The 26,025-nt window shown below is 48.2% G+C and overlaps 1 protein-coding gene across 1 annotated transcript; it reads right to left on the bottom strand.

Annotated features, from left to right (window-relative positions):
- Window positions 1–4,442: 4,442 nt before the first annotated feature.
- Window positions 4,443–25,260, bottom strand: LOC144109524 (phospholipid-transporting ATPase ABCA3-like). The gene is made up of 11 exons (XM_077642348.1): window positions 25,168–25,260; window positions 24,367–24,611; window positions 23,611–23,762; window positions 21,532–21,836; window positions 19,329–19,498; window positions 18,810–18,948; window positions 17,161–17,503; window positions 14,444–14,569; window positions 10,781–10,911; window positions 6,555–6,690; window positions 4,443–5,668 (listed from the first exon to the last, which is right to left on the bottom strand). Exons 1-11 carry the CDS (start codon window positions 25,258–25,260, stop codon window positions 4,443–4,445), a joined length of 3,066 nt encoding a protein of 1,021 aa, XP_077498474.1.
- Between the last annotated feature and the right edge of the window lie 765 nt (window positions 25,261–26,025).

The raw sequence follows: 26,025 nt of genomic DNA, 5'->3' as shown, positions 1-26,025 counted from the left end.
ACGCCTCAAGGTACCACGAATTATGAGTGGAACACACGCGACGGTTAACTGTCGCGTTCGTAGAACTCTACGCACAACACAGGTGGCAAGACGAAAAAAGGCAGTTATTCATCTAACGCTCTTCTCATTCTAATGCCTCTTCTCGTATTTCTGCATTTATCGTCTCAAAAATACTGGTTCGCATCATTACGCAAGAAGCACTCCTGAATGTAAAAAAAAAATTCGCACAAAGAAAATGTCGTGACGCATGTGAACCTACACAGGCAATGGGAAGCACGGACGTATGCTAATGCCTCCCGACTCTCAAAGGGCTGCCGTAATCTACTCCAGGATCACCAGGATCACCTCGGATTACGTGTACTATGGCCAGCGATTTGTCTCACTTATTACTTCGGGTCACGTCGAATTAAACGCGATAGTTAAGGGATTCCATAATCTATCATGTCTCAGGTTGCCTCGGCAGACTACACCTCTTGTTGCACACGGTATGCGCCTCACGTGCAAACGTCTTAGCTGCTTCCTTCGGGTCACGTTAATAGTTGATAGCGCGATAGTTACATTAGTTCGCGGGCAATTTATCAACCTTGGAGTTTATACCTGGCTTCCGAAAAGTGATTAACAGTGAGTCACGGGACCCACTGCAGCCAATCAACGCGCGAGGATACTTCGAGGCTGCCGAACGCGGCTGACACACCAGTCTATCCATCGTTCCTGCCGTGACGTTAACGTGTGGTTTAATGCCGTGGTTGGCAAAAGCGCACTTCCAGAAGCCGAAGGCAACAATTTAGCCTCTGCGTTCGCCACTTTGGCGGAACGGACTGTGAGCCAGCCTTTTAATCGCCGCTGCGTTTGCTTCGGTCAATGGATGCTTGCTGCTAGGCCTATCATTTAAGGCCACCAATGCGTGTACCTGGGTGGTCACGAGCACCTTGCTGCTCAAGCAAAGCGAGGCGGCTGATGTCATATTCAAGAATGCGGCAAAACCCAAGAGGTTCTCAGTACACAGGCTATGTCTGTGTAGAAGCGCGGCATACTGAACCCAGGTAAATAGCCGAGTTGATGCTGCTGTGACGGAGTGCTCTGTGCTGAGGCAGTGTGTACGAGTTTTCGCCAGCGCTGACCTCAAAGCTGGAAGGAAAGCGGATATCGCAGTGGAACAGCACACACACGCACTCAATTCATTCTGTGACGCATTGAAAGAAGCCCTAGTCAGAATACCTTAATACATGGTGCACCCTCTGATGCGTGGCTCGTCATGTGGGTATAACGGGCTGGTCTGCTGCACCTAGGCCGGGAAATAAACCACCGGGTACTTTCCATCCCCTGGTTCAACAATGGAGATAGAGAACTAATTCTCGTTTATTTTCTTAGAGACTGTAGTAGTTAAGTCTACAGGTTGGAATCCCCATTCCAGGATCCCATTTGGTCGAAGTGGTCATTGCTCGGTATACAAGCCATCACCGGTCCTTCTGAAATAAGTTGGTTAGTGCCGCTTTCATTAAAGCTTTGGGTTTGCCCTCTTTGGCTGGGCCCCATAGTTGGTTTTAAAAAGTGTGGATTAAAGAACAACAAAATGAAATTCACAAAGTGCGGATATCAACATTACACCAACATTAGGGAAGACTGCATACGGCTCTCTTCATGCTATCTTAAACTCTTCACGGAATATGCTCGGGTCCAAACACACGCATTCTGAACCCCGCGCAGGCTTTACTTGTTAGAGCTTGACAAAGCCCCTAATTGTCCTAACTGTCCCGCACCCATCAAGAGAGCTGAATCTCTCTACTGCTACCACAGCTTCCCCCCCCCCCCTCCCTTTTAATCTCATACCCCAGACGCCTGGAGCACCATGCTTTCAGCACCATTTGATTTAAAGCTATTGAGCACTTTAGCTGCCCAGCCGATCTGCACAACGAAACGTGAATTGTGTGTCTGATTAAATGTTCTTTTCGCTGTATCAACCGTTTACAGTTCTTTGACAGCGTTTTTTTTTTCGACGAATAAACTGCCCTGCAATGCAGCGCACCCTGCTCAAGATAAGAATCCCGAGCACAAAATCTTACACAAGGCGAATGCTTACACAAGGATTTGGCAGAAAGCTCTTCGTATTTGCTTTATGTTTCTCCATTAACATTTTATCGCCGTAATCAATAAGCGGAAACACGCAAATTATTAGGAGAGAGCTCGGCGCTTGGGTTCCAGTTGCGGTGGCCTTTACGGCAGGACGGATGTAAGGAGCAGGACAACGGCCTGAGGGGCGAGTTGGTGCATGACGAAATGAACGGCGGTGCAAACAAAGACACAAACAAGAAAGGGACTCAACATGCGCACACTGCCAACTGTTTATTGCACGGAAAGGCGGCATATTCAAACACTCAGCTCAAGCATGTCACATCGCATTATCGCTCCGAACTCAGCACGTGGAAAAAAGCAGGTATCACCAGGAAAACGAACAAGAAAATTTAACCACCGCAGAAAAAAGTAAGATTCTGATAAAAGGATTTATAAGACTGAAAGGAGGGGGCCATCTCTTAGCAAAAGCAGTGTCACACAATCGTAGCAATAGCAGAGTCATACATGAGAAGCAAAGGCAGTCAGCCAGTAAACAACCAATAACAAATAACAATCGTAGCAAAAGCAGAATCACACAAATGAAGCAAAAGCAGTCAGAAACCGAAAAACAACAAACGCCAGAGAGATAAAACAAATAACAAAAAATCTCCTAAAAAAACCACAACAGACAACCGCTGGAAAAGAAGGGCTGAAAAGTCGCACTGAACATGTCGCAAAAAACCATCATGAAATGAAACTTCACTTGTACGGAGGGATACCGAAGTGACGCTAACACAAGTGCTTCCCTTCTTTTTAATCATAAAAGCCCTAAGAATTCCACATGCATAAGCAGCAGGCTTTGGCAGGAAAATCATCCTGCTCAGAAAATGTATCTTCATTAATTTATTACCTGTAAACAATCTGAAATTGTTTCATGATGCTTGGGTGGGATACAGTTTATATTTCAGAAGAGCAAGGTTCCGGGCTAGTTGGTAATGCATTTAGGGGAGAAACAGCGCAATGAAACACGGACACACGAAGAACGGACACACACGAGCGCTCGTGTGTGTCCGTTCTTCGTGTGTCCGTGTTTCATTGCGCTGTTTCTCCCCTAAAAGTTTATATTTCTTGGCGCTTTCACTTTTTCAAACGCCACTGGGCGCACCGTTTCTCAATGTGCCGCGCTAGGACAATGATGTCGAATCTTAGCTCATCATTAACGACCTGCACAAGTATAAAGTGGCACGCGCGCTGCATACATTTAGCCACGCTGAAGTCATCATTCATGCGCTCCTTACTTTTCTTTACCAGCAGCCTTCAAAGCACTCGGACTAATAAAAACCGCGCTTCCTGCAAAGAGTCACTTTATCACTCCGCGCCCACGACCGGCATGCTAAGCGGGTGTCGTTAATCGATTGCCTATAGTCTCCGCAAGAGATAAGGACCATCCGTTATCCCATTTTACGCAGGCCTTGACAAGAGCGCGACGACCACGTTCACGATCTCCACAGTTGCGACACCGCGAGAGGGCCAGACGTAGGCAGCTGCACACTTTGTTCACATCCGTCGAACACTTAACGAAACCGGCCACCTACGTGCAGAGCCTCCCGCGCGCTATGATTTATCTCTAGTTGAATGGATGAAAAAAAAGACCGCAGATACGCCTGAAGATACGCATTATTGCTCTCCCACAAACTGTAGATTTGATAAATTGCGGCACAATAAACGCAGCAGACTTTTTAACCCCGTGTTTAGTTCTTCGGTTCTGCAAACCAAATGCGTTTTTTAATTCCTTTTTACCGAAGACCACCAGCACAGTGTGGAACCGTCGTCCACCCTCTGTCGCCCGCATTTAGGACAGGTCACCCTTAGACACGGCCATCGTCAAGCACATCATGGGTCAAAATCTTCAATATGAATTGCATCTTTCCTGTCGTCACCTAGAAAGTAGAGGCTTTTTTTTCTGCCTTGTACACCGACACCCTCTATAACACCCTCTGGGCCTTGAGAGTATCGTAACAAACAAATGAACAAATAAACAAACAAATAAATCAATAAGTGAACAGATAAATAAATAAATAAACAAATAAATAAACAAGAGGCAGGAACCTCAGCTGCCAAGCGACAGCGTGCTCTTCGCGGACAGTTTCCCTTTCAAAGAGGTGTTCAGTTGTTGCGGAAGCCAACAAACGGACCCAATGAGTCTAATCATCAAACGCATCCGGCGAGGTGGGGATTGCGTTTGCTGTTAACAAGCACTAATCTGGCTGGTTAACAAATACCCATCCAACTCCCCCCCGCCCCCCTCCCCACACAAACACAAACGCACTTCTCTATCACGTGATTCGTAAATTTAACTAGGAAGCTGGCCGCTAAGCTACGCAGTCCTCTTAGTCGCGAGCTTTAAGACCGACGTGCTTGCGGCCGAGGCTGGCGAATATCTGGTCCAACGTAGTGTCGCTGACGTAAAAAAAGTGAAACTTGTGCTGCCGCTTCAGGAACAGCAGGCGGTCGAACGTTTCGCACAGGCTGGTCGGCGGCTCGGAAATGCGAAACTCCAGAATACCCTCGTAACAGCGCACCAGCGCGCACGTCGGGAAGTGGTCCATCGTTTCCGTCACAATAAGTCGCTGGTGCTGCAGGTCATACTTGCGGTCGGGGAACGTGTAGATGGTGATTGTGGTGCCGTGGCAGTACTTGTCGCTCAGTTCCTTCACCGAGCCGATGCACTCTATGCGACCGGCAGCGAGGATGGCGATCCGGTCGCAAACGCTCTCGTACAGGTGCAGATGCTCGCACGTCAGCACCACGGTGCTGTACTGCCTCAGGCATTCCAGCACCCGCCGCACCAGAGCGCGCGTCTGCGAGTCCAGGTCCGGAAGGTCCAGGAGGTACAGCCTGGGGAAGACCATCAGCGCCAGGGCCAGGGACAGCTGAAACCTGGCGCCCACGCCGTAGGACGCGATGGCCGCATCCGGCTCGACGAGGTCCACGATGCGCAGAAGACACCTCGTGACGCGGGGCACGTCCTGGACTCCGCGGAGCGCGGCGAGCAGGCAGATCATCTCTCGGCCCGTGAGCGTCTCCAGGAAGCCGCCGGCGTGCGGAACGTAGCCGACGTTGCGCAGCCACTGTCGGTAGTGGAGGGTGAGGGACATGAGGCCCATGTAGGCGTCCCCGGATGTCGGGAACAGCTCGCCGCCGAGAACACTGACGAGCGTAGTCTTGCCGGTGCCCAGGACGCCCACGACGCCGAGACACTCTCCCTGACGCACACAGAAGCTGACGTTGTCGATTCCGCAGCGGGGTCGGATAAAGCCGTACGTCTTGCTCAGACCCCTCACTAGCAGCGCGCGCTGTTCGAAGTCGTGCATCTTGTAGATGTCCTCTACTTGCTGCCTCTCCTTCGCCACTTCATCCTCCGCAGTCTCCAGGAACGCTTTGCTCGAGCCGGCTGGCTCGCGGGCGCTAAAATACGACCAGAAGCGCTGCAGAAGATCAGAGTCGAGGAAGTTGACCAAGGCGAAGCAAAATCCACCCTCCAGGAGGAGGGAAAGGATTTCGTAGAGGCCCGTGTTCAGCCCGATGCTAAAGGGTTGCAGCCGGTCGGCGGAACCTGCGGTGAGAATCAACTGTTATTCGCTGCGTTAGGCTGTACAAAATCAGGGCTAAGCGGAGGTTACAGTTCAGTAGCGTCAGGAACCCACGTCGGTCGCAAAGTCTGGACTATTGATGTCTGACTTCCCCTTTTGAAGACTATTCGAAATGAACCAGGCAGTTCAACCACGTAGGATTAAAGCAAATTGACTGAAGTGAATCAAGTTGATTTGGTTTGAATTCCTTTGATGTAAATAGGATTAAATTAAAAATCGTCATGATGCCTTTTGTGTTCCATACGTTGACCGGACAAGGTGAGCCTGTGATGGCTTTCGACTATTTAGCATAAATACGCGGGATAAAATCCAGACTGCGGAAGCAGCATTTTATAGGAAAACATGCAGACTCCCTGTTCTATACGATGTCAGTGCACGTAAAAAAACGTTCAGATGGCCGAAATAAATCCGCGGTCCTTGTACTATGGTGGATCTTTCCTCCTCCTTTCAATCCCACCTACCGTGCTTCCCTCATGAAGCGGGTTGATGTGTCCACTGATATGCGATGCCGTTATTCCGCCTTTCATTCGTTCAAAACATCTTTACGTTTTTTTATAGCAGATACACTAGTTACGCAGTCAAGGGCACACCTCCCGCATATTTTTGTTTTGTTTTTTCTGTAGCGGCATAAAGAAAGCGCACTTCGTCCAGCGCAACAACCCACTGGAACATTTCTTTTTACGCATGGTCTCCAAAACTCATGGCTGACTTTACACGCTTTCGTTGCTTGAAGGCCTCCCGCTATTACGGTTAATCTGGTGGCGCTTGGCAATCTCAGACTGTGACGTCACAGAAGCTGCAACCGCACAGCGTCCACATGTGACCCACGTATGCGAACACATTACGTACGGGCGTCCTTGAGCGGCGGGCAACATTCCTCCAGCCTCTGCGTGAAAGGCACGAAGTCTTCGCGACAGTACAGCTTCAGCGAGAGACCGTCTTCCGAACAGATCAGGTGCTCCTTACGAAGTAGGATCAGCTTGGTCTGCAATGCAGTAAAAGTGGCCGCGAGAAAGGCGTAAGAACACAAAAAAATTACCGGCTCTTGAGGAACTTCCACGTTATTAAGTAAAGCAGTCTTAGGGCAGGCAGCACAGCGACCTTGAACGACCTTCGGCCCAACCAAGGATAGCCGTGTATGACCATATGGGGTACAGCTGTAGTGTCGAACCCTTGACGCCTGACCTTGACCGATGACCTTTAGTTGACCTTTGATCGTTGACACTGGGGGACCTTTCGGTCCACCTTTGACCTTAAGAACATCCGATGGGGCGGTTTGAAGCCACGTGATGACATCCGATGGGGCTGTCGTAAGACCATGTGACACTACCTCATAGCCACGTGGTCGTGTGGGTATAGTATATAGAACGGCTGTCGTGAACGTGTAGCGGAGCTGCCATGGACGAGCCTCAGACGCTTAGCAAGCGTGCTTGATTTCCGTTGAATTCCAGGACTACCCAAATTAAGCCACTGCCGATTTTTTTTTTTTTTCAATTCCATTCGAAGAGTATTTCAGTTCCATAGAAGTGCTATTCCGTTTTTATTCCATTCTCTTTTAATTTTACTGCAATTCCATACTCATATTTTTCCAATTCCATTTCAGTTATGTTTCAATTCTATTCGATTGTGCAATACTGGTTAACATTTCGTATTTTCCCATCTTTGAAAATGTCACGCCGTTTCGTCGATAGGCGAGCTTTGTAAGACCGCCACTTTTTGGGCGAAACCAGGTTTTCGTGTCGGTGAGCCAGCTAATGTTTCGCGTTAATTAAACTGGTATTATAATAGAGAAAACTTATCATGAACACAACTTACTTATAAATGTGTAGTACGCACAAACAAGAAAACAAAATGCAGTGCCAACAAAGCGACGCTTGTGAGCGAAGGGTATGCAGGGAAGCCAAAGCGACTACCAGTGTTGCATGATGCGTGCAGATTCAGAGCATGAATTGTGCAGTGAAGGCGAAAACATCGCATGAAGTACGACGCCAGACAGAGCACTGTGTAGTTAAGGTATATAGCAGCTCTCTGTCTGGTGTTGTTATTTGGGACGGGTTTGATCTTCGATGTAAGGACCGGAGTTTTAGTCCATTCAAGTCGCAAGACAGTGTCTCTATTCCTCATTTTCCCCTTCGCACACAACGAAATAATGAAAAAAGGTTAAGTATTCACATAGTAAGTAAAATCTTGTTTGCATAGATATTCTGCAGTAATTTTCAACGGTCTTATTGACCGCAGACTGATGCAATAGGACTGTTTGTTATAAATGGCTAAGGCATCAAATATAGATTAGCGCAGACTTCCAACTGTTTACTGATGAATGCAAGCACGCGGAATATTGGAACAGTTCGAAGTCGACTGTTGGAAGTCCACCATGCCAATAGAAATCGTCACCTAATTATATCTCACAAGCAAACAAATTCTTTGCGTGAGCATGTGACTTTGATCGCCTTAAGTTGCCGCGTTGCGTAATAACAGCCGAAGTTTGGGCAGACCACTTTAGCGAGCGAACGGCTGGCCAGCTATACACAAGAAGTGGATTTATTTGTTTCTGTGCAGCGTCAAGGCGTTACACAGGGCAAGGGTTTAAGAACGTGGCAATATAATATGCGTCAAGTACAAATGTAGAAGTAAATCTAAGCTACCACTAGAACTAAAGAAGCACTGACGTATCAAAACAGAACGAAACATCAACAGCAAAATGCACTGCAATACAAGAAGGAAACATGTTCAGCCGAGGTTAGGAGATTGTTTCTTAATGCAGAAATGCATTTGTGGCGTCAACATCGCACTTCCCGCGTCTGCGTGCGGATTCTGGGCCACCCATTGGTTTGTTCTGGCAATGGTACATGTCTCAATGCCAGCGTCGCTTTGAAAAACTAGATCTGAAAAGAGCCTCCGATTCCTGGTTGAAGTACTTAATGGTGTTACGCCTAAAAGATGAGAAAATGGTAATTACCGTAATGGTACATTGGTATTGCTAAATTCAGACATTTCCCCGGAATGGCCCAGATAACCACCGCACCTAGACGAAGACCAGTCCTCTTGTCGAAACGTCGGCAAACACTCTGAAGCTTTCCCCTCCCTTGTCAACTTTGCGACCTTCGTGTTTTTGGTCGGTTTTCACTGGTTCTGGTTGGTGAAAAAAAACTGCTTAACAACCAACCGTTTTGACAAGTACACAATCTGTTTTAAACCAGACATTTATGCAAATACTCTCATTCTAAAAAAAAGTTCAATGTTATTAATCGGCTTGGGAAAGGCATGTAGTGCGAAGATAACCGCTGGTCCTTAAGGGTAACGGAGTGGATTCAGAGAGAACGCAAGCGTAGCAGGGGGCGGCAGAAGGTTAGGTGGACGGACGAGATTAAGAAGTTTGCAGGCAAAGGATGGATGCAGCTGGCAAAGGACAGAGTTAATTGGAGAGACATGGAGAGGTCTTTGCCCTGCAGTGGGTGTAGTCAGGCTGATGTTGATGCCTACTTGGGCTCTGCCTCGTACTTTCCTAGCTTGTAGAAACCCGCCGGCTGTTGAGTTTTTCGCCGTAATCATTGTCACATGGAGAGACCCTGGTCGTAAGGTGCCCCCAATCGCTCCCAAACGCCTCTATAACGCTCTATTCGCGTCGTTCCAAGAACTATAAGCAATTATTAAAGGTTCTATGACTGTAGGGGTTATTGTGTGTGTCCCTTGGACCGTACATGTCAAAGGAGCGATTTAAGAATGAATAAAAGGAGGCAAAGGTATATAAAAAAAGAGGGAGAGGGAGGCAACGTTTACATTGGCTTTCGTTTAGTTTCGCGACTTATGCAGCATTTAATCTTTTCGACAAACTTGCCCCAAGATGGCTACGCATTGCACTTCTGTGTCAGCAGGCTTTATCGGAAAAAGACCTGCTCACATTTTGTTAATGTCAGCAAATACTTTGCGAAAATTATTCGGGTTTGCGGACCAACGTGGTAAGCACGTTGCCCCTGACGCCGATATTTATATGCTGAAAATGCATTTCACAATCCACTTTTGCGTTAGTACTGCACCCGGCGCGGTGGCTCAGTGGTTAGAGCGCTCGGCTACTGATCCGGAGTTCCCGGGTTCGAACCCGACTACGGCTGCTGCGTTTTTATGGAGGCAAAACGCTAAGGCGGCCGTTGGCTGTGCGATGTCGGCGCACGCTAAAGATCCCCAGCTGGTCGAAATTATTCCGGAGCTCTCCACTACGGCACCTCTCTCATCCTTTCTTCTTTCACTCCCTCCTTTATCCCTTCCCTTACGGCGCGGTTCAGGTGTCCAACGATATATGCATGAGACAGATACTGCGCCATTTCCTTTCCCCCAAAACCAATTATTATTATTATAATAATTATTATTATTATTACTGCACAAGTGACACGTATATAAATAAAGCCCAGCTGTGTCTTAATAACATGCATTGCGCACTCAACCTCGTGTCGAGTTCATAACGCGCATAGACGCGTAAGTGGGTGGACAGGTTTTCAGTGCGATTCAGGTGAGCCGGGAAGAGCATGAACACCAAGGTGAAGAAGTGAAAGGTGAAGAAAGAATTGGCTGCAACCCAACCCGGCTGAGCCTAGCAGACGAGAGAAAGCAAAACCGGTGGTATTTATAGCGAAGAATGGTGCGACGTCATTGCTACGTCATCGCACAACGACACATCAGCCGATGCGAACCTCAGCTCTTAAGGTCAAGGTCAAAGGTCAAGGGACCACTGGTCATCGGTCACGTGGTTGCTGGGCACTAGCTATGACCATACCATACAGGCATATAATGGCTATGCACAGCAAGACACATAGTCATACACTGTTAGTCTTGGGGGGTCGGTGCTTGGTTTGACCTTGGTCGGGCTTCAAGGTCAAACGCGGAAAGCCAGGCAAAACTCTGAGTTGTACGTCGAGTAGTAGAGCTTTTGCTCTAAAAGAACATGATATCGAAAAATTTACCCGGGCTTGTGTGGCCAATCGATGACAATAGATTTCTGCAGACCTTGCATTTATCTTGTTAGTTTTTCAGCACTGATTGTCCAACAGACAGCGACAAAAGAGAAGCCAAGCACTCACGATGCCCCTGTTGGCGAGGTAGGTGGGCACCCAGCGGAAGGGCAACGACATGAGGCTCCGAAGCCCTGGGCGTTCGCTAGGCGAGAACACAAACAGGTCCGTGGCGGTGGAAAACAGGGAACCCAGCACTCCTGCGCAGCCCAAGTGGTGAATTAGAGAAAAAGTCGCTACGCCCTCTATAGTCGGATACAACTCAAGAACGCAGCTGTTTTTTCGTGACAAAGGACCGCCTTCCAGCCAATGGCGTCGGCCGATTCTCGTAGCCGTGATAGCGTGACAATGCAGAGAGTGGTGCCACAATGTAGAGAGGGGTCTGTCCCCGACCATAGAAGGAAGGGATTATCCCCTTTCATCTACCACTCCATGCTTTGTCAAACAAGCAAGGTCATGAGAATCGGCCGACGCCACTGGCTGGAAAGGGGTCCTTTGACAGGGAAAAGCCTCTACGTTCTTGAGTTGTACCCGACTATATGAAGGGAAGCACCAGCACAGAGCCCCACCTATAAAACAGGACAAGTTCATCATCCGCAGTGGAAAAAAAAATAGAATCTGTGACAGGCTTGAGTTCAACGGTCTGATTTGCGCCACTGCCTCAGTGGCGCAAATCAGTGGCGCTTTATGATGTAACCGGTGATTTTTTTATCGTTCACAGATTGTTATTTTAAAATCTACGACAGATACGTCGGTGAGGTATGTGCAGGTGGATCGTACAAGAAGGACATTGTGTATGTGGTAGAGGTCAATAATTATGATTGACTGAAACCGACGAATCAAGTTCTTTACTTTTAATTGCAAGAGGCGAGGTTATATTAAGATTTAGAAGGCCGTCGACAACGAAGGGGAGTCCAGCTTTCAAACTTTTATAATCGTAAATGCCATTTTAATAATCAAACGCGAAAAATAAGGATTTCACAGCTGGCTTTTCCGCATTGCATACTTACAAAATGGTATTGCTGCGCGTGGTATCGGCGCAGAAATCAAGTCAACTTCTTCTACATCATATGATACACAGACGGCGTTTGTATTTGATGCATGAGACATGCTAGCGATGCTATTTTATAAATATGCAATGCGGAAAAGCCAACTCAGCGGGCTTTCAAAAGTGTTTTTGAGGTTCGATATTTGGAACCACATTGCCGATTTAAAAAATTTAGAGCTAGGCTGACCATTGTTGTTGACGGCCTTCAATATCGCAATATAATCTTGCCGCATCAAGTCAAAAATAAAAGTTGATTAGTTAATTTATTTAATTAATCATCTAAATATTCTGCTCTGTCACGTACACATTTGCGCCTTGCTGTACAATCCACCTTCCCAGATTGCACCGACTTATATCAGTCACCTGTCAATGTGGGTAGGTGGCAGGTCAGCCACATTCCAGAGGCTTCGGACAAACTCCGTCGATATCTGGAATTGGGGAGTTTCAGTGATAGCGCTCTAGAAATCGCCCTGCATATTCTAATGGCCAAATGGTTATCAGTTCATTAGCCCTCAGCACAACCAATACTGGAAGGAACTGGCTTCGGTGGGACCGGTGCATACCGCTCTTCTACCAACTGCCCTAGACGCGATTGCGGCATACCCACCTTCCCACGTGTTTTCATCCGGATTAAAGTATAACTTAAGAGAACTTCTTGTTGGCTAGTCACTAATTGGTCGTTGTAATTAAAAGGCGCCAAAACCACACACACACAAACGGGACAGAGCGCCACTCACAACTGGTTAATTTGCAGAAACCACATACATACATACATACATACATGCATACATACATACATACATACATACATACATACACACACACACACACACACACACACACATACATACATACATACGTACGTACGTACATACGTACATACATACATACATACATACATACATACATACATACATACATACATACATACGTACGTACGTACGTACGTACGTGCGTGCGTGCGTGCGTGCGTGCGTGCGTGCGTGCGTACGCACGCACGCACGCACGCACGCACATACATACATACATACATACATACATACATACATACATACATACATACATACATACATACATACATACATACATACATACATACATACATACATACATACATACATACATACATACATACATACATACATACATACATACATACATACATACATACATACATACATACATACATACATACATACATACATACATACATACATACATACATACATACATACATACATACATACATACATACATACATACATACATACATACATACGTGCATACATACATACATATTCAGTCAGCTAGCGCCTTCGCAAGGAACATATTCACACATCAAGACGTACACGATAAGCATCGCTCAAAAAACTTATTTTCGGGCTTATACAAAGATATAGATGTTTCGCTGACGCACTAACTGCCTTTCTTGCTGACATAGAACGCTTCAATCATTTCTCTCGCTTTCGCATTGCTACTCCTGGCCAGAATCCGCACCTTTGAAAAACATGGCTCACAAGAGCGTAAAGGGCAGGAAGTAATATGTTTAAGTAAATTTGGGCCATCTTTATTTTGTTCCACGTTTCGTTCATGTTCTCTGATTCGCTCGTTGACACAGCGCCCGGTTTGTCCTACATAGGAACGACCGCACGAGAGGGGAATTTCATGAACTACCCCTTCGGTACATTTCGTGCATGGTCGCCCATGCTTGGTTCCGCAGCCTCTTTCTTTTTCTTTTTGCTTTCTTTTAACGACTCGAGGGCAAACGCTTCCGAGCTTCAAGGGGGGGGGGGGGGGCTGAGAAGGCGAGCAGAACACCGTGCCTACTCGCAACATTTTTAAGATTGTGGGCCAACTTGTGCACATACGGCACCACCGGTTCTCTTCTCTCTCTCTCTCGTGTGTGTGTGTGTGTGTGTGTGTGTGTGTGTGTGTGTGTGTGTGTGTGTGTGTGTGTGATTGAGTGTGTGTGTGTGTGTGTGTGTGTGTGTGTGTGTGTGTGTGTGTGTGTGTGTGTGTGTGTGTGTGTGTGTGTGTGTGTGTGTGTGTGTGTGTGTGTGTGTGTGTGTGTGTGTGTGTGTGTGTGTGTGTGTGTGTGTGGCGCGTTTCAATTACAAGGATGAAAGTAGCAGGCCCCCAGCGGCGACAATAGGGTTTTCGTCGTGAACACTTTGAAAATGGGACGTTCTTTGTGGGTGTCAAATGGGACGAGTCTGTGGGGGATAATAATAATAATAATAATAATAATAATAATAATAATAATAATAATAATAATAATAATAATAATAATAATAATAATAATAATAATAATAATAATAAAATTAATAATAGGTTTTCAGGGAAAGGAAATGACTCAGTATCTGTCTCATATATCGTTGGACACCTGAACCGCGCCGTAAGGGAAGGGATAAAGGAGGGAGTGAAAGAAGAAAGGATGAGAGAGGTGCCGTAGTGGAGGGCTCCGGAATAATTTCGACCACCTGGGGATCTTTAACGTGCACTGACATCGCACAGCACACGGGCGCCTTAGCGTTTTGCCTCCATAAAAACGGGGCCGCCGCGGTCGGGTTCGAACCCGGGAACTCCGGATCAGTAGCCGAGCACGCTAACCACTGAGCCACCGCGGCGGGGAGTCTGTGGGTGTCTCAGCCGCATTTCGCGAGGATACCTGAACAGGAACTCACCACCAACGAGGTACATGCCGGCGATCGTGTAGAAGGCCTTGGACGCGTTGTCGAACCAGAACGAGAACAGGTAGGCTAAACTGATGGCCACGAAAGTGTACAACAGGAAGATGGTAAATATGGCATCTGAAACGAAGAAAGAGCGGAAGTGAAGTCGATGAAGCCCTCCTATCTTCCTTCTTTTCCCTCTTACATCAACAGTCTTAATTTCAGTGACCCGGCGGAGGACTAAACAGTGGCCTAAAAGGGCAAGCTGCAACTCTCGCGCAGTAACACCTGATGAAGGAACCGAATAGGTTCTCAAACCTCGCGCTTTTTTGCTTTAATTTTTTCTTTGGTTGCCGTTCTTTCTAACTTAAATTGTATCCATTTCCCAACGAGATGGAACCCTGTCGAATGTTTTCTCTTCAACTCTTCATAATAGTACAGAGAAAAAATTAAAAAAATTACTTTCCACTTGCGTCGTAAGGCAAAATGCGAATTAGGTCCGATAGCACTGTGTGGCCATTTTTTTTTTGCGACGTTTTGCATGTTTAATTTTGCTTCGCATTCTTTATCGCCTTTATGCTTTGCGATTAACTATGTTGCTACGTGATTAAAGTGTTATATCAAGTGTATTCTGTGTGTTAGCATAGGCTGTATGAAGCACAGTGTTTATGACACAATATTTATTGCAGTCGTTCTGTGCATGCATATCATTCACGCCTCTCGTTCCGGAGACAATCCGGTGTCGTCGGTGACGTTGTGAGTGGACAAGGACGTGAACTGGCTCAAAAGTGAGTGCGCTCGAAAGCTTACTCCCTTTTTACTCATTTCTGTTTGGAGTGCAGTAAGCGGTAACCGTATTCTCGGGTGCAACCAGACGCAAATTACACATGGCGACCTCTACATATACAGGGTGTCCCCGCTAACTTTAGACAGGGTTTAACAGTATGCCGCGGCATTATGGACAACACGACCCCTTGCATGCTACTGTGTATGGAGCAACCCACACTATTTTTGTATTGGCCCTAACTGCATAATTAGTCCAGATTAATTAACCAACTTCCCAAGCAGCGAAAATAGGCTAAAAAGTCCAGTAAGAAAGTTGTATATCTGTCCTCGAAACGTCCCACTGAACAGTGCCTAACATTCCATCTATTACGGATCGGCTTGTTTTCGCCCTCTGCAGGTGCCCACGAAATAAAAAAAAATACCGCGTGACATGCCCGCTTGCGTGCCACGATTGCAGCGCTCTCAAACGTTGCGCCCAACAAGCAAACTGGTCATTTATCCCGGTGTGTTGCCCCTTAAAAGGTGACAGGGCTGCGACGCACGCCCTGGCTGTGCGATTACGGGAGCGCTAGCGATAAGGACGGCGTCTGCTTGTCGCTATCATCGAGGGAAGCATACCGCTCGCAACTCGCACAGCCAGCTGCTGCGTCGCTGCCCTGTCGGCTTTTAAAGGGGCAACACAGCGGACTAAAAGATCTGTTAGTTCCTACGTGGAACGTTTGAGAGCACTGCAATCGCGGCGCGCAAGCCGACATGTCACGTGGTATTTCTTCTATTTCGCGGGAAGCGAAAAAAAAAGCTGGTACGTAATAGCTGGAGAGTTAAAAACTGTTCAAACGTACTTTTTGCTGGCCGTTCTAATAATAATAATAATTGGTTTTGGGGAAAGAAAATGGCGCAGTATCTGTCTCATATATCGTTGGACACCTGAACCGCGCCGTAAGGGAAGGGATAAAGGAGGGAGTGAAAGCAGAAAGGAAGGAAGAGGTGCCGTAGTGGAGGGCTCCGGAATAATTTCGACCACCTGGGGATCTTTAACGTGCACTGACATCGCACAGCACACGGGCGCCTTATCGTTTTTCCTACATAAAAACGCAGCCGCCGTGGTCGGGTTCGAACCCGGGAACTCCGGATCAGTAGTCGAGCGCCCTAACCGGACCGTTCTACAACTTTCTCATTGACCTTTTTCGCCTATATCCGTTTCTTGCGAAATTCGTTAATTAATATCGGCTTATTACGCAATTAAGCATAATATAAAAATTAGTGTGACATGCTCCATACAATAGCCAGCAGTATGCATTTGGTCGCGTAGTCTTAGAGTGCCTCAGAGTATCTTTAAACCCCGGCTAAACTTAGCTGGGACACCTGGGCAGGTTGCCCACAGCCCGGTGGGCATGTTGCCTCTGGTAAAGCAGGCTACAGACAAATGTCGGCTAAATCGGTGATTGGGGACTAAGTGACAGCGCACTAAGTACATTCACTGGACGTTTAGCCATGAGGAAATGCGAAGGAGTGGTGCGAAATGTCTATGCTATTCGCTGTGGTTGTCTACTGTGGAAAAGAGGTGTGAGCTTTTTTTTCATGTTCATGTTGTTGCACTTGCAGTAGCGCTATGGGTAAAGTCTAGTGAGCGCCTAGCTGAGTCAGTTGGAATAGCCAGTGCAGTAACCAGTCCAGTTGCGTGGGGTAGTCACACAGGGTCGCTTATCCATCCATATAAGGGTGGTGTCTGGCATGACAGGGCGTAGCGAGCGAGACGGGTGAGATAGAGAGGAGGAAGGAAGGAAGGAAGGAAGGAAGGAAGGAAGGAAGGAAGGAAGGAAGGAAGGAAGGAAGGAAGGAAGGAAGGAGAGGGAGATGGGGAGGACGCGGATGACGACGACACGATTTCGCCGTAGAGTGCAAATAACAGCTCTCGCTGTAAAAACGAAGTTGTGGCTCACAGACGAAGTTCCAGCCGAGGAAGGGCCGGAAGGCAGCCGTGGCAGCGGTGAACGCGAACGCGTGCACCAGTCCGCGGCAGCCGTCGAAGAGTAGGTGGCCCAGCCAGAAGAGGGCGCCGCCGATGCCCGTCAAGAGCTGCTGGTGCTTGGCGCCCGAGACGCGCTCGCTCAGCACGACCCCCACGAAGTGCGTCGCGTGGTAGCATAGCGCCGTGGGCACGAACACGGCGCACAGCACGCGCACCAACACCAGGTGTACCACGTAGCCCGCGCTGTCGCGCCGCGGGCTGCCCAGCTCGAACTCGCGGAAGAAGCTCAGCAGCACGCCCACGGTCTCCTCGGCCTGCGTCACAGCGTGCCACGGTCACGACACGCCCGCGGATCACGACCCAAACATCTGCAGCGCACTCTGCGTTATGCAGGCGTCGGGTGGGATGGGACTTAAGGGTGCCCGCTGCAAGAAGGACGCACTAGGGACTGTCCTTAGTACGTCCTTGCAGTTGCCCTTTCCACGCTACTCCTGCATACCTTCCTTCAAAACAGTGTTTAAACGACCACCTAGAAAGGCAGATTAGTTAGGGAGCAGTGAAGTTGGAGCTCTTAGCAAGTGAATCTTGAACAAGCGGCGGGATGAAAGCCTCAGCACGTTGACACTTTTCGACAAGAAGACTTGTATTTGCCTCGGAAAGTGCAGTCATTACTGGCAGAGCGGATGGGTGGTTGAGCAGGTCAGCGGATGAGAATAAGAAGTTTGCGGAGATAAGATGGCTGCAGCTGATACACTACAGGGTCAGTTGGAGGGGTATGGGAGAGGCCTTTGTCCTACAGTGGGCGCAGACAGGCTGATAATGATAATTATGATGATGGTGATATAGGCCACTGACTTCGAGGTGTTGACAAAGGTGGTTGTGACGAATAGGAGCAGGTACAGTGTGATGCGGGGGAGAACGATGGGGAGGTGAGGCAATCGATCTAGAAAATGCTCTCTCAAAGGTGAGGGAAGCTAAATATGAATGTTGATACGGACGCGGGAAGCGAAGTGGCTTGCTGCTTTAACACGGACATTCACTCCGCACTAGTGAACACGGGCATTTGTTTATTTGTCGAAGGTCAGCGGACAGAGGCCTTCCTACTGCACCTTGTTCAAGTTCCTTACCGAATCCTTTCTTTCTTGATACCCTACCTCGGTTTACCTTTACTGGTAGCACGTTCTACCCTCGGCTCAAGCGGCCCCCACCGTGGTGGCTCAGTGGTTAGGGCGCTGGACTACCCAGCCGTAGTACCTGGTTTCGAACCCGGCCGCGTTTTTAAGAAGGTGAAACATATAAGCGCTGGTGTCCTCTGCGATGTCAGTGGACGCTAAAGTTTCGCAGGTGTAGTGAGAGTTCGTACAATTTTCGTATCACGCACAATAGAGTGTGTGCATGCTTATATCTGCTTGTGTTGGCCAAGAAGAAGCTTATGGTAGCTACAAATGAGTAAAAATCATAAAAATGTCACATAAAACATGACGGGTTCTACATAACACGAGCGCCAACAAAGTATGCAATTCGTAATATCTGGTGTATGCCACTACGAGGCTAATGTAACGGGCTACAGGCACTGAATGCCTTTCGCTTTCATCTTAGACTGCGTTCATGGCACCGTACCTGAAAGGCGTCCGGTGCATTCGTGAAGCGAATGGCGGCCGTCTTGTGCCCGGTCATGTTGCGAAGCAGTGCCGTGTGCAGCAGGTTCAGGGCCAGCAGCGCCGAATGCGGGTTCTGTCCGTTGAACCAAAGTGTGATCCTGCGTTTTCAATACACCATACTCAGCTTCAAGTCTTTTTGTACCTACAGTAAGGCTCACACTTCGAGGGAGCACAGGAACTGCACCGCAAACCTGATTGAACCGAAGATTTGATAATAAGTACAGAACATCAATCTTTATTCAATACATGTCCGCGTAGCAAGTCATATCCGTGCATCTTAAATGAATTAATATAAAAATGTACGCGTATTTTCTTCAGTACAAGCTGTTTCTCTTAAACGAGAATCATACTGTATACGTCTACGGCATGCGAGCTCTGAACTTATGGTGTTGCATTGTTAGCTGACACAAGAATCATTAAGATATCTATCACGGTACATAAAACTGTTGGGTTGGCCAAGAAAAAACGTATTACGTACCGGGAGGCGGATTCACTCGAGACTGCGCCTATCTGGAATCGAAAGACGTAGCTGTAGACGTCGTGGTTCGCCAATGCCAGCAGTTGCGGAGCGATGTTGGTCAGGTTCATGGTTTCCAATTGCACGCCACTCTCCTCCAGCACCGGACACATGCGTTGGGTCATAAATTGCTGCAGGGACAGAGTAAGAAGAATATCGGATGCTGTCTTTGTGACGACACAGGCACTGCGATATGAGCACCCTTGCCGCCTTTCCTTATAAAATTGGCCGCCGCGGTGGCTCGGTGGTTATGACGCTCGGCTGCTGATCCGAGAGACGCGGGTTTGATCTCGGCCGCGGCGGTCGAATTTCGATGGAGGCGAAATTCTAGACACCCGTGTACTGTGCGATGTCAGTGCACGTAAAAGAACCCCAGATGGTCGAAATTTCCGGAGCCCTTCACTACGGCGTCTCTCATAGCCTGACTTGCTTTGGGACGTTAAACTCGTATAAACCATAAACCAAACCATTTAAAATTGGTCTGTAGACAGTCTATAGACTTCTTTTGGACTTTATTGTCTTTTATAGATATTTATTTTCGTCTAATTGTTGTTTATGACTACCAAGAAACAAATATCTACTAAAAGTGCATCTGCCGCGGTGGCTGAGTGGCTATGGCGCTCGGCTGCTGGCCCGAAAGACGCGGGTTCGATTCCGGCCGCGGCCGTCGAATTTCGATGGAGGCGAAATACTAGAGGCCCGTGTACTGTGCGATGTCAGTGCACGTTAAAGAACCCCAGGTGGTCGAAATTTCCGGAGCCCTTCACTACGGCGTCTCTCATAGTCTGAGTCGCTTTGGGACGTTAAACCCAATAAACCAAACCAAACTAAATGTGTATGACCATAAATCTATAGATGGTCTATAGACTGTCTATCAGATTTGAAATGCATTTAGACTATTTTTCAGCATTTGTCTACAGACAGTCTATAGACATTTATGCAGAAGTCTATGCACTGTCTATAGACTGTCTAAAATAATTTTTGCAAGGGAATTGCCTGTAGTTGCACTGGAGGCGGCACTGTTCTTTGTGCACTAGACAGCAACTCGCTCAGGCCTCCGAGACGCGCTACTTCAGTGTAATCCGGCGACCCCAGTCTTTTGCGAGCCAACATCAAGGGTACATGGCACACATTCCATAACGGTCCATCCAAAAAAGTTACGTAATCTATTTACTGAAGAAGAAAGGCTTTTTCTGTGGCGGAACCACCCCCATGGGTCAATACATATCGAAAGCATGCATGTCCAGCAGCGATGCCCATGCAGAAGGTTTCCTTCCCTGCACGTCATCGAAAACAGGCCGTGCTGTCAAGACAGGACAGGAGTTTAATTAAATTGACGTGTTTATTTTCAGGAGAATTAATGTTACGGCCTAAGTGTTGCAATTATCATCAAATGAAAGAGCCCAGAAGTCGTTCTACTAGGCAGCAGCAGATGTATGGTAAAAAAAAAGTGCTACAAAAACAACGGTAAGGTGACAAAAGCAGGCATTGAGAGATTACACGTGATGGAATAAACTTAAGCATTATGAATGTGACCTTAAAAACGGCGCAAACGAGCGTCGTCAGATCTTCCCAGTATTCCTGAAGGCCAACTGCACTACATTTGCATTTGCTTCTCTGTCATCATTACTCAACACGAAACACTAATAGCACTAGCTGATTTTATTATGTTCCTATTTCTTATCTATATGATAATTTAGCCTCATTTGGCGTATGGGTCACGAACTCGTTGTAAAAGCTCCTTCTATGGCATTTATATAGCAAATAGTAATAATAAAAGTCGTTTATTTTCTCCACTGAGTACAGAAGAGCGAAAATAGGTGGCTGAAGAAAAAGCTGCTCTATCGGCAGCTTGACGGCGCTCCAGCGACCTTTACAATAATGCGATACAATACCTTTACAATAAATAAAATGATGAAACCCAGCAAATTATTCTAGATTGATGTGACCAACAAACCTCTCACTACACGTGGAACCGTTTTCACACAGAGCTAAGAAGAAATCAAAGTGCTGTTCGACCGTAAATTTATCCTGCAAAATATGCCCCCGATGACGGAGGCGGGGCATCGTCTCCAAACGTTGGTTCATGGTGGAGTGAGGCTTCCCTACTGCACACTGACTGCTTTTTGTGTTGTCAATAAGAGCTTCAGGATGGTCATCTCACCTGAAAGCGTCCGCCCTTGGCGCCACAGAATCCGACGGCGCTGGCAGCTATATTATGGACGTCGTAGCTGAGAGTCTCGTCGTGCTTGGGGATGCCGGAGAGTATGGAGCTCTCGCAGTATCCGCCCAGAAGGAGAAGGGCCGTGGGAAGCAGCCAGCGGAGGGTGCGCTGAACAGGCATGCGCTTCCAGTGCAGGACCCTCTTGTGGAACAGGCTCTGAAGCCTGGACCTGCTCGTGGCTTCCACGAAGACGGTCCGGTTGCGGAGAGCTCGCAGGGCGTCCTCGGTGCCGGCGCCGCCCAGCACTGCGCCAGTCGCCAAGCAACGTACAAGACGAGGAAGACGCTGACGTCGAGACCAACGTAACGTCCTAGCACGGATTTCTCAAGTACGCGGTCTCTGGAACTTTGTCACGTGGCCCACTCGAGCTGGCCGTTGCGGGAGATCCTGAGGAAAGCTCCGTCCAATTTTTGTTCCTAAACTCTAAACAGAAAGGAGTAAAAAGAGAGCAAGCTGTCCTCTAGAACACTCCCTTTCATAAAAAGGAGTGCGCTAGAGGGCAGCTCACTCCCTTTGTACACCCATAGAGGTGTATTAGTGTTTAGAGTGTACTACTGGGCGAATTTGCCGATTTCGGGCATATATGTATGAACGGGGTGATCTACTCTTAGGGTGAACACACGAATGTGCGCCCGGGCACTTTGGGGCGCTCGTGCGTTCGACACGGCCACATATCGAAGCAAAGTGGGGTAAGCGCAGGAGGATCTGGAGGTGGTGCTTCGCGTTAAAGGGGCCCTGAAACATTTTCAGTGCATTGTTTTGACTGTTGGTTGCACAGAATGAGTTATAGTGATGCTATGATCATCGGTCGTACCGTGTATACTGCGGTTTTTTAATATTTTAATTAGGTCGCAAAAACAAATTCATGGCGCTGACGGTGTCACAATACAGTGGTGGTTTTTAGCAGCGGATATGACATCACTTAGTGGGAGCTTGATGATTGGACAAAGAAAGAATATAGTGCAAATTGTGTTAATAACTAGAGATACGTTTTGTCAAGTTTTTGTGTTTTATATCACATTAACAAGTCCATCTTTTTTGCCCTAGATAAAAGCACTGTAAAGCAAGTAAAACAAATATACACCACCAGAGGCTCTGGCTACTTTTTTCATCGGACTTTGCGCCTATATGTAAACATCCTACGACCTAGCACTCAACGCTTATGGCTACTCTCTGATCTGAGAGCGGCTTTGGGGAATCGATTTGATTGAGCCATTGCACTCTATAAGCGTTCGTTTCTGTCCCAAGGAAGGATGTGTTCGTTTGACATATAGCAGACACTGCATCGTCAGCTTGTGGAGGATCACCGGGCGGCGGCGTCAGATGGCGCCACGTTCCCGTCAACAGCGCGGCGCGCTCCTTGCTCGCCGTGACCAACCAGCGCGCTAGGAACGACGGGCGATGGTTGGCGGTAAGCAGTAGCGATACACGTTATGCTAAATGTGTCCTATCTTGCTCATGCTGTCACACCGTCGCAGTATCTCGTGCTCGAGTTCGGATCCAAAAGTAAGGGAACGTCACTGATCAGTGTTCCCTTCTGCACGGTCGACGTGACGATGAAGCTTCGCTGGGTCAGCTGGGCGTTTACATGGTTGTTGTAACCATGCAAATGGCGCTGCCAGCCTTGGCATGAACGAGTTAGAGAGCAGGCAACCATGGAGTGAAAGCTTCCGCCACGTGCTCAGATAGGCTCTTTTGATTGGTCGCACTAAGTGTCGTCATTGGGAGAGTGAAATGGGAATGGGAAGCTGCGCGAAAATCGAGTTGAGGGCAGAATTTTGTTTGCTTGTATTTTGAAATTTCTTCATTGAATAACTCCTGTTCCTATGCATCGATTCTCGTAATTCTTTATGAGTCAGCATCTGTGTGACATAAAGAATCCATCTGAAGTGTAACCGGCATCCGTTCAAGCGGTGTTTCGCAGCCCCTTTAAGTTTGTATCATGGCTTGGCCAATGTTTTGCCGTGCTAATGATGCCTGCAATTACGAGTGCAAAAATCTTCGGCCATTTTCACTCACCTGGATCTGGCTCGTCATGCTCCACCCGGCCCTCCAGGGCGCTCATGTCAATCTTCAAGCGAGACACGGCCTCTTTGATCGTAAGCGTAGAGAAGCTGTGGCGCTTGCTGGGGACGCGTCTGGTGACCAGAAGTGAGCGTTGTTTGTGGATGCTGCAGAAGAGAAGACAATAGGACGCGTGTGACTGGAGACGTCATGATGCCAAGTCACGTTGACTGGAGGCCAATGGCCCTTCGCCTAGCGGTGTCCAATAGCGCTGCTCGGAGCCGAGGCCGCGGTATTATAGAACATTTCACAGCATCATCTCTTCACAGGATGTACAAGCACACTTTCAAGTATTTTCTCAGCAGTTGCACAATTCGTGTTGTCAATAAGAACCCGATGAGTGCATCAATCCGTGACACAACATATAGTCGCCTTCGGTAGGGAAACAAGTATGAGATTTTTGTAGTATACGCTGTAAACTTATTTCGTTAGTTTTGTCAATGCACTGCAAACGTTGCAACTTTCTTCACTCTTCTTCCTGGGACAGCATGATCGAGATGGCCGCGACAACCTGCTATGGGTATGGGTCTAGGAATGGTAATTTTATGATCTCTTAATTCACCCCTACTAATTTTGAACTTGTGGCTTCTGTTTTTTACAAAATTAAACATCGGCATCTCTAGCAACGTCTGTCTCATGGTTTCAGAATAACTGCCCGCTAGCCTTCGAAGTTTGAGCTGAAAAAAGGCGGGATAAATGGCTCTGACGCACCCTTCGAGGATGTCCTCCAGCGTGGTGACTATGACGCCCATTTTGGCCACGCCCAGGCTCGCCTTGGAGTTTTCCAGGTCGGCGAAGAGGTCCCGCATGAGCGTGGAAAGCGTGTCGGAGCTTCCGGTCAGCCGGTAGACGACGATGCCTGGCTTGTCCTCGACCCTCTCGGCCCTCGAGTGGTGCTTGCGGAGCACGGCCTCCACACCACTGGACTTATATCCTGGACCCTTGTGGAGCCAGAGCTGTAGAGGGGGCAGAAAGTTTTAGTTCAACGGGTGCGCGGGCGCAACCAGGAACTGGAACGGTGCAGGTGCACTTGAAGAGCAGAAGACAAGAAGACAAAAAAAGGATACACGGTACTAAGTCGGCGAGATTGTCTAGCTGCTACTTCTATGCAGCTGACTGGTCACTCGTCCACGTGTTCCGGGCCAGCGCTCTTTCGTAGCTGTCGTCGTCCTCATCGAAAAGCGACCGCGGCGTAAACCGGATAGAGCGCAGAGAAAAAAGCTCAGAAGCAGGAAAGAGGGAGAGCCGGTGAAAAGAGGGGAATGAGCGGAGTGGACATGTGCAGAACGGGGGATGAACATTTCCATCGTGAACACCCAGATCTCTAAAGGCATCCGTTCTGTACTCCTGCGAACCTGTTCCGCCATCGTATCCACCCTGAAAGCTCCAGACGCACTCAGAACAGTCCAGTGAGCAATATGGCGGCGCCCAGGGTGCTGGCTATTGGGAAGAGGTCTGTGGGGGCGGCTGTAGGGGGCACTGCAGCGCACAGCAGAAAGAGTGGGTGCTGACGTGGGCAGCCAGCCAGTCTCGGTGCGGCACTCGTGGTGTAGACTTCGCGTCAGTCGCACTGACGAGCAACACCGGCAAGAACCTGCGCCCCATGACGCTGCACACAAGCTAGCTGCCGAGGTCGTAAGCTTGAGAAGTCCTCAAGAGCATCGCCGTTACAGTTATTGAACCACTGTGCCGCTACCTGAATAATTACATTGTCATCTAGGCGACATAATTTCTTCGGTTTTTGAACTTCATTGAAGTGATACATTTCTGGGCGCAATCAAGCTGTCGCTATTTTCCACATTAGCAGTTGTGTAGTAACCATTTAGTTTCAATGCGATAGCGATGGGAGCCCCCCCCCCCTCTCCAATAAGAGAAAAACAGCAAAAATTGGCGGTGGTTTATCTCTGGTTAAACCTGGAGTACCGCGATAGCTACAGATGGCCGAGTGGAACTTGCTCAGTCGAATTGCAAAGTCAGTCTTTCGCCGCTCCGTTTCGCTGGGCGTTCCTTCTTCATCTTCGTCCCACTTAACAGGGCGGATGCGCACAGCTGTGGCAGCTCGGTTTCGCCGGCGCGCCTCGCCGCCGGCAGCAGCAGCTGCTCCGCAACACGTGGCTGGTCACGTGACCAACCGCGTGACCACGTGGCGGTGGCGGCGACGCCACGCCGTGGCTGCGCCGCCACCGCCACGCTGTAGGCTCGAAATGCTACATTGTAGCTATCGCTACAAAAGCGGCGTTGTGTGTCATAAAATTTGATGATGGTTGAAGAGGTGTGACCTTACAATGACGCCATCATGCCGCGTGGAGAAGAGGTGTGGCGTCACAGTGATGTCGTCAGGCCGTAAGTGACGCCATCAGACCCGTAGGG

This window comes from Amblyomma americanum, chromosome 11 (genome assembly GCF_052857255.1).
Source record: "Amblyomma americanum isolate KBUSLIRL-KWMA chromosome 11, ASM5285725v1, whole genome shotgun sequence".
Taxonomy (NCBI): Eukaryota; Metazoa; Arthropoda; class Arachnida; order Ixodida; family Ixodidae; genus Amblyomma; species Amblyomma americanum.
Note: the sequence above shows the minus strand (reverse complement) of the source record. Positions and strands in the feature narration are given on the sequence as shown.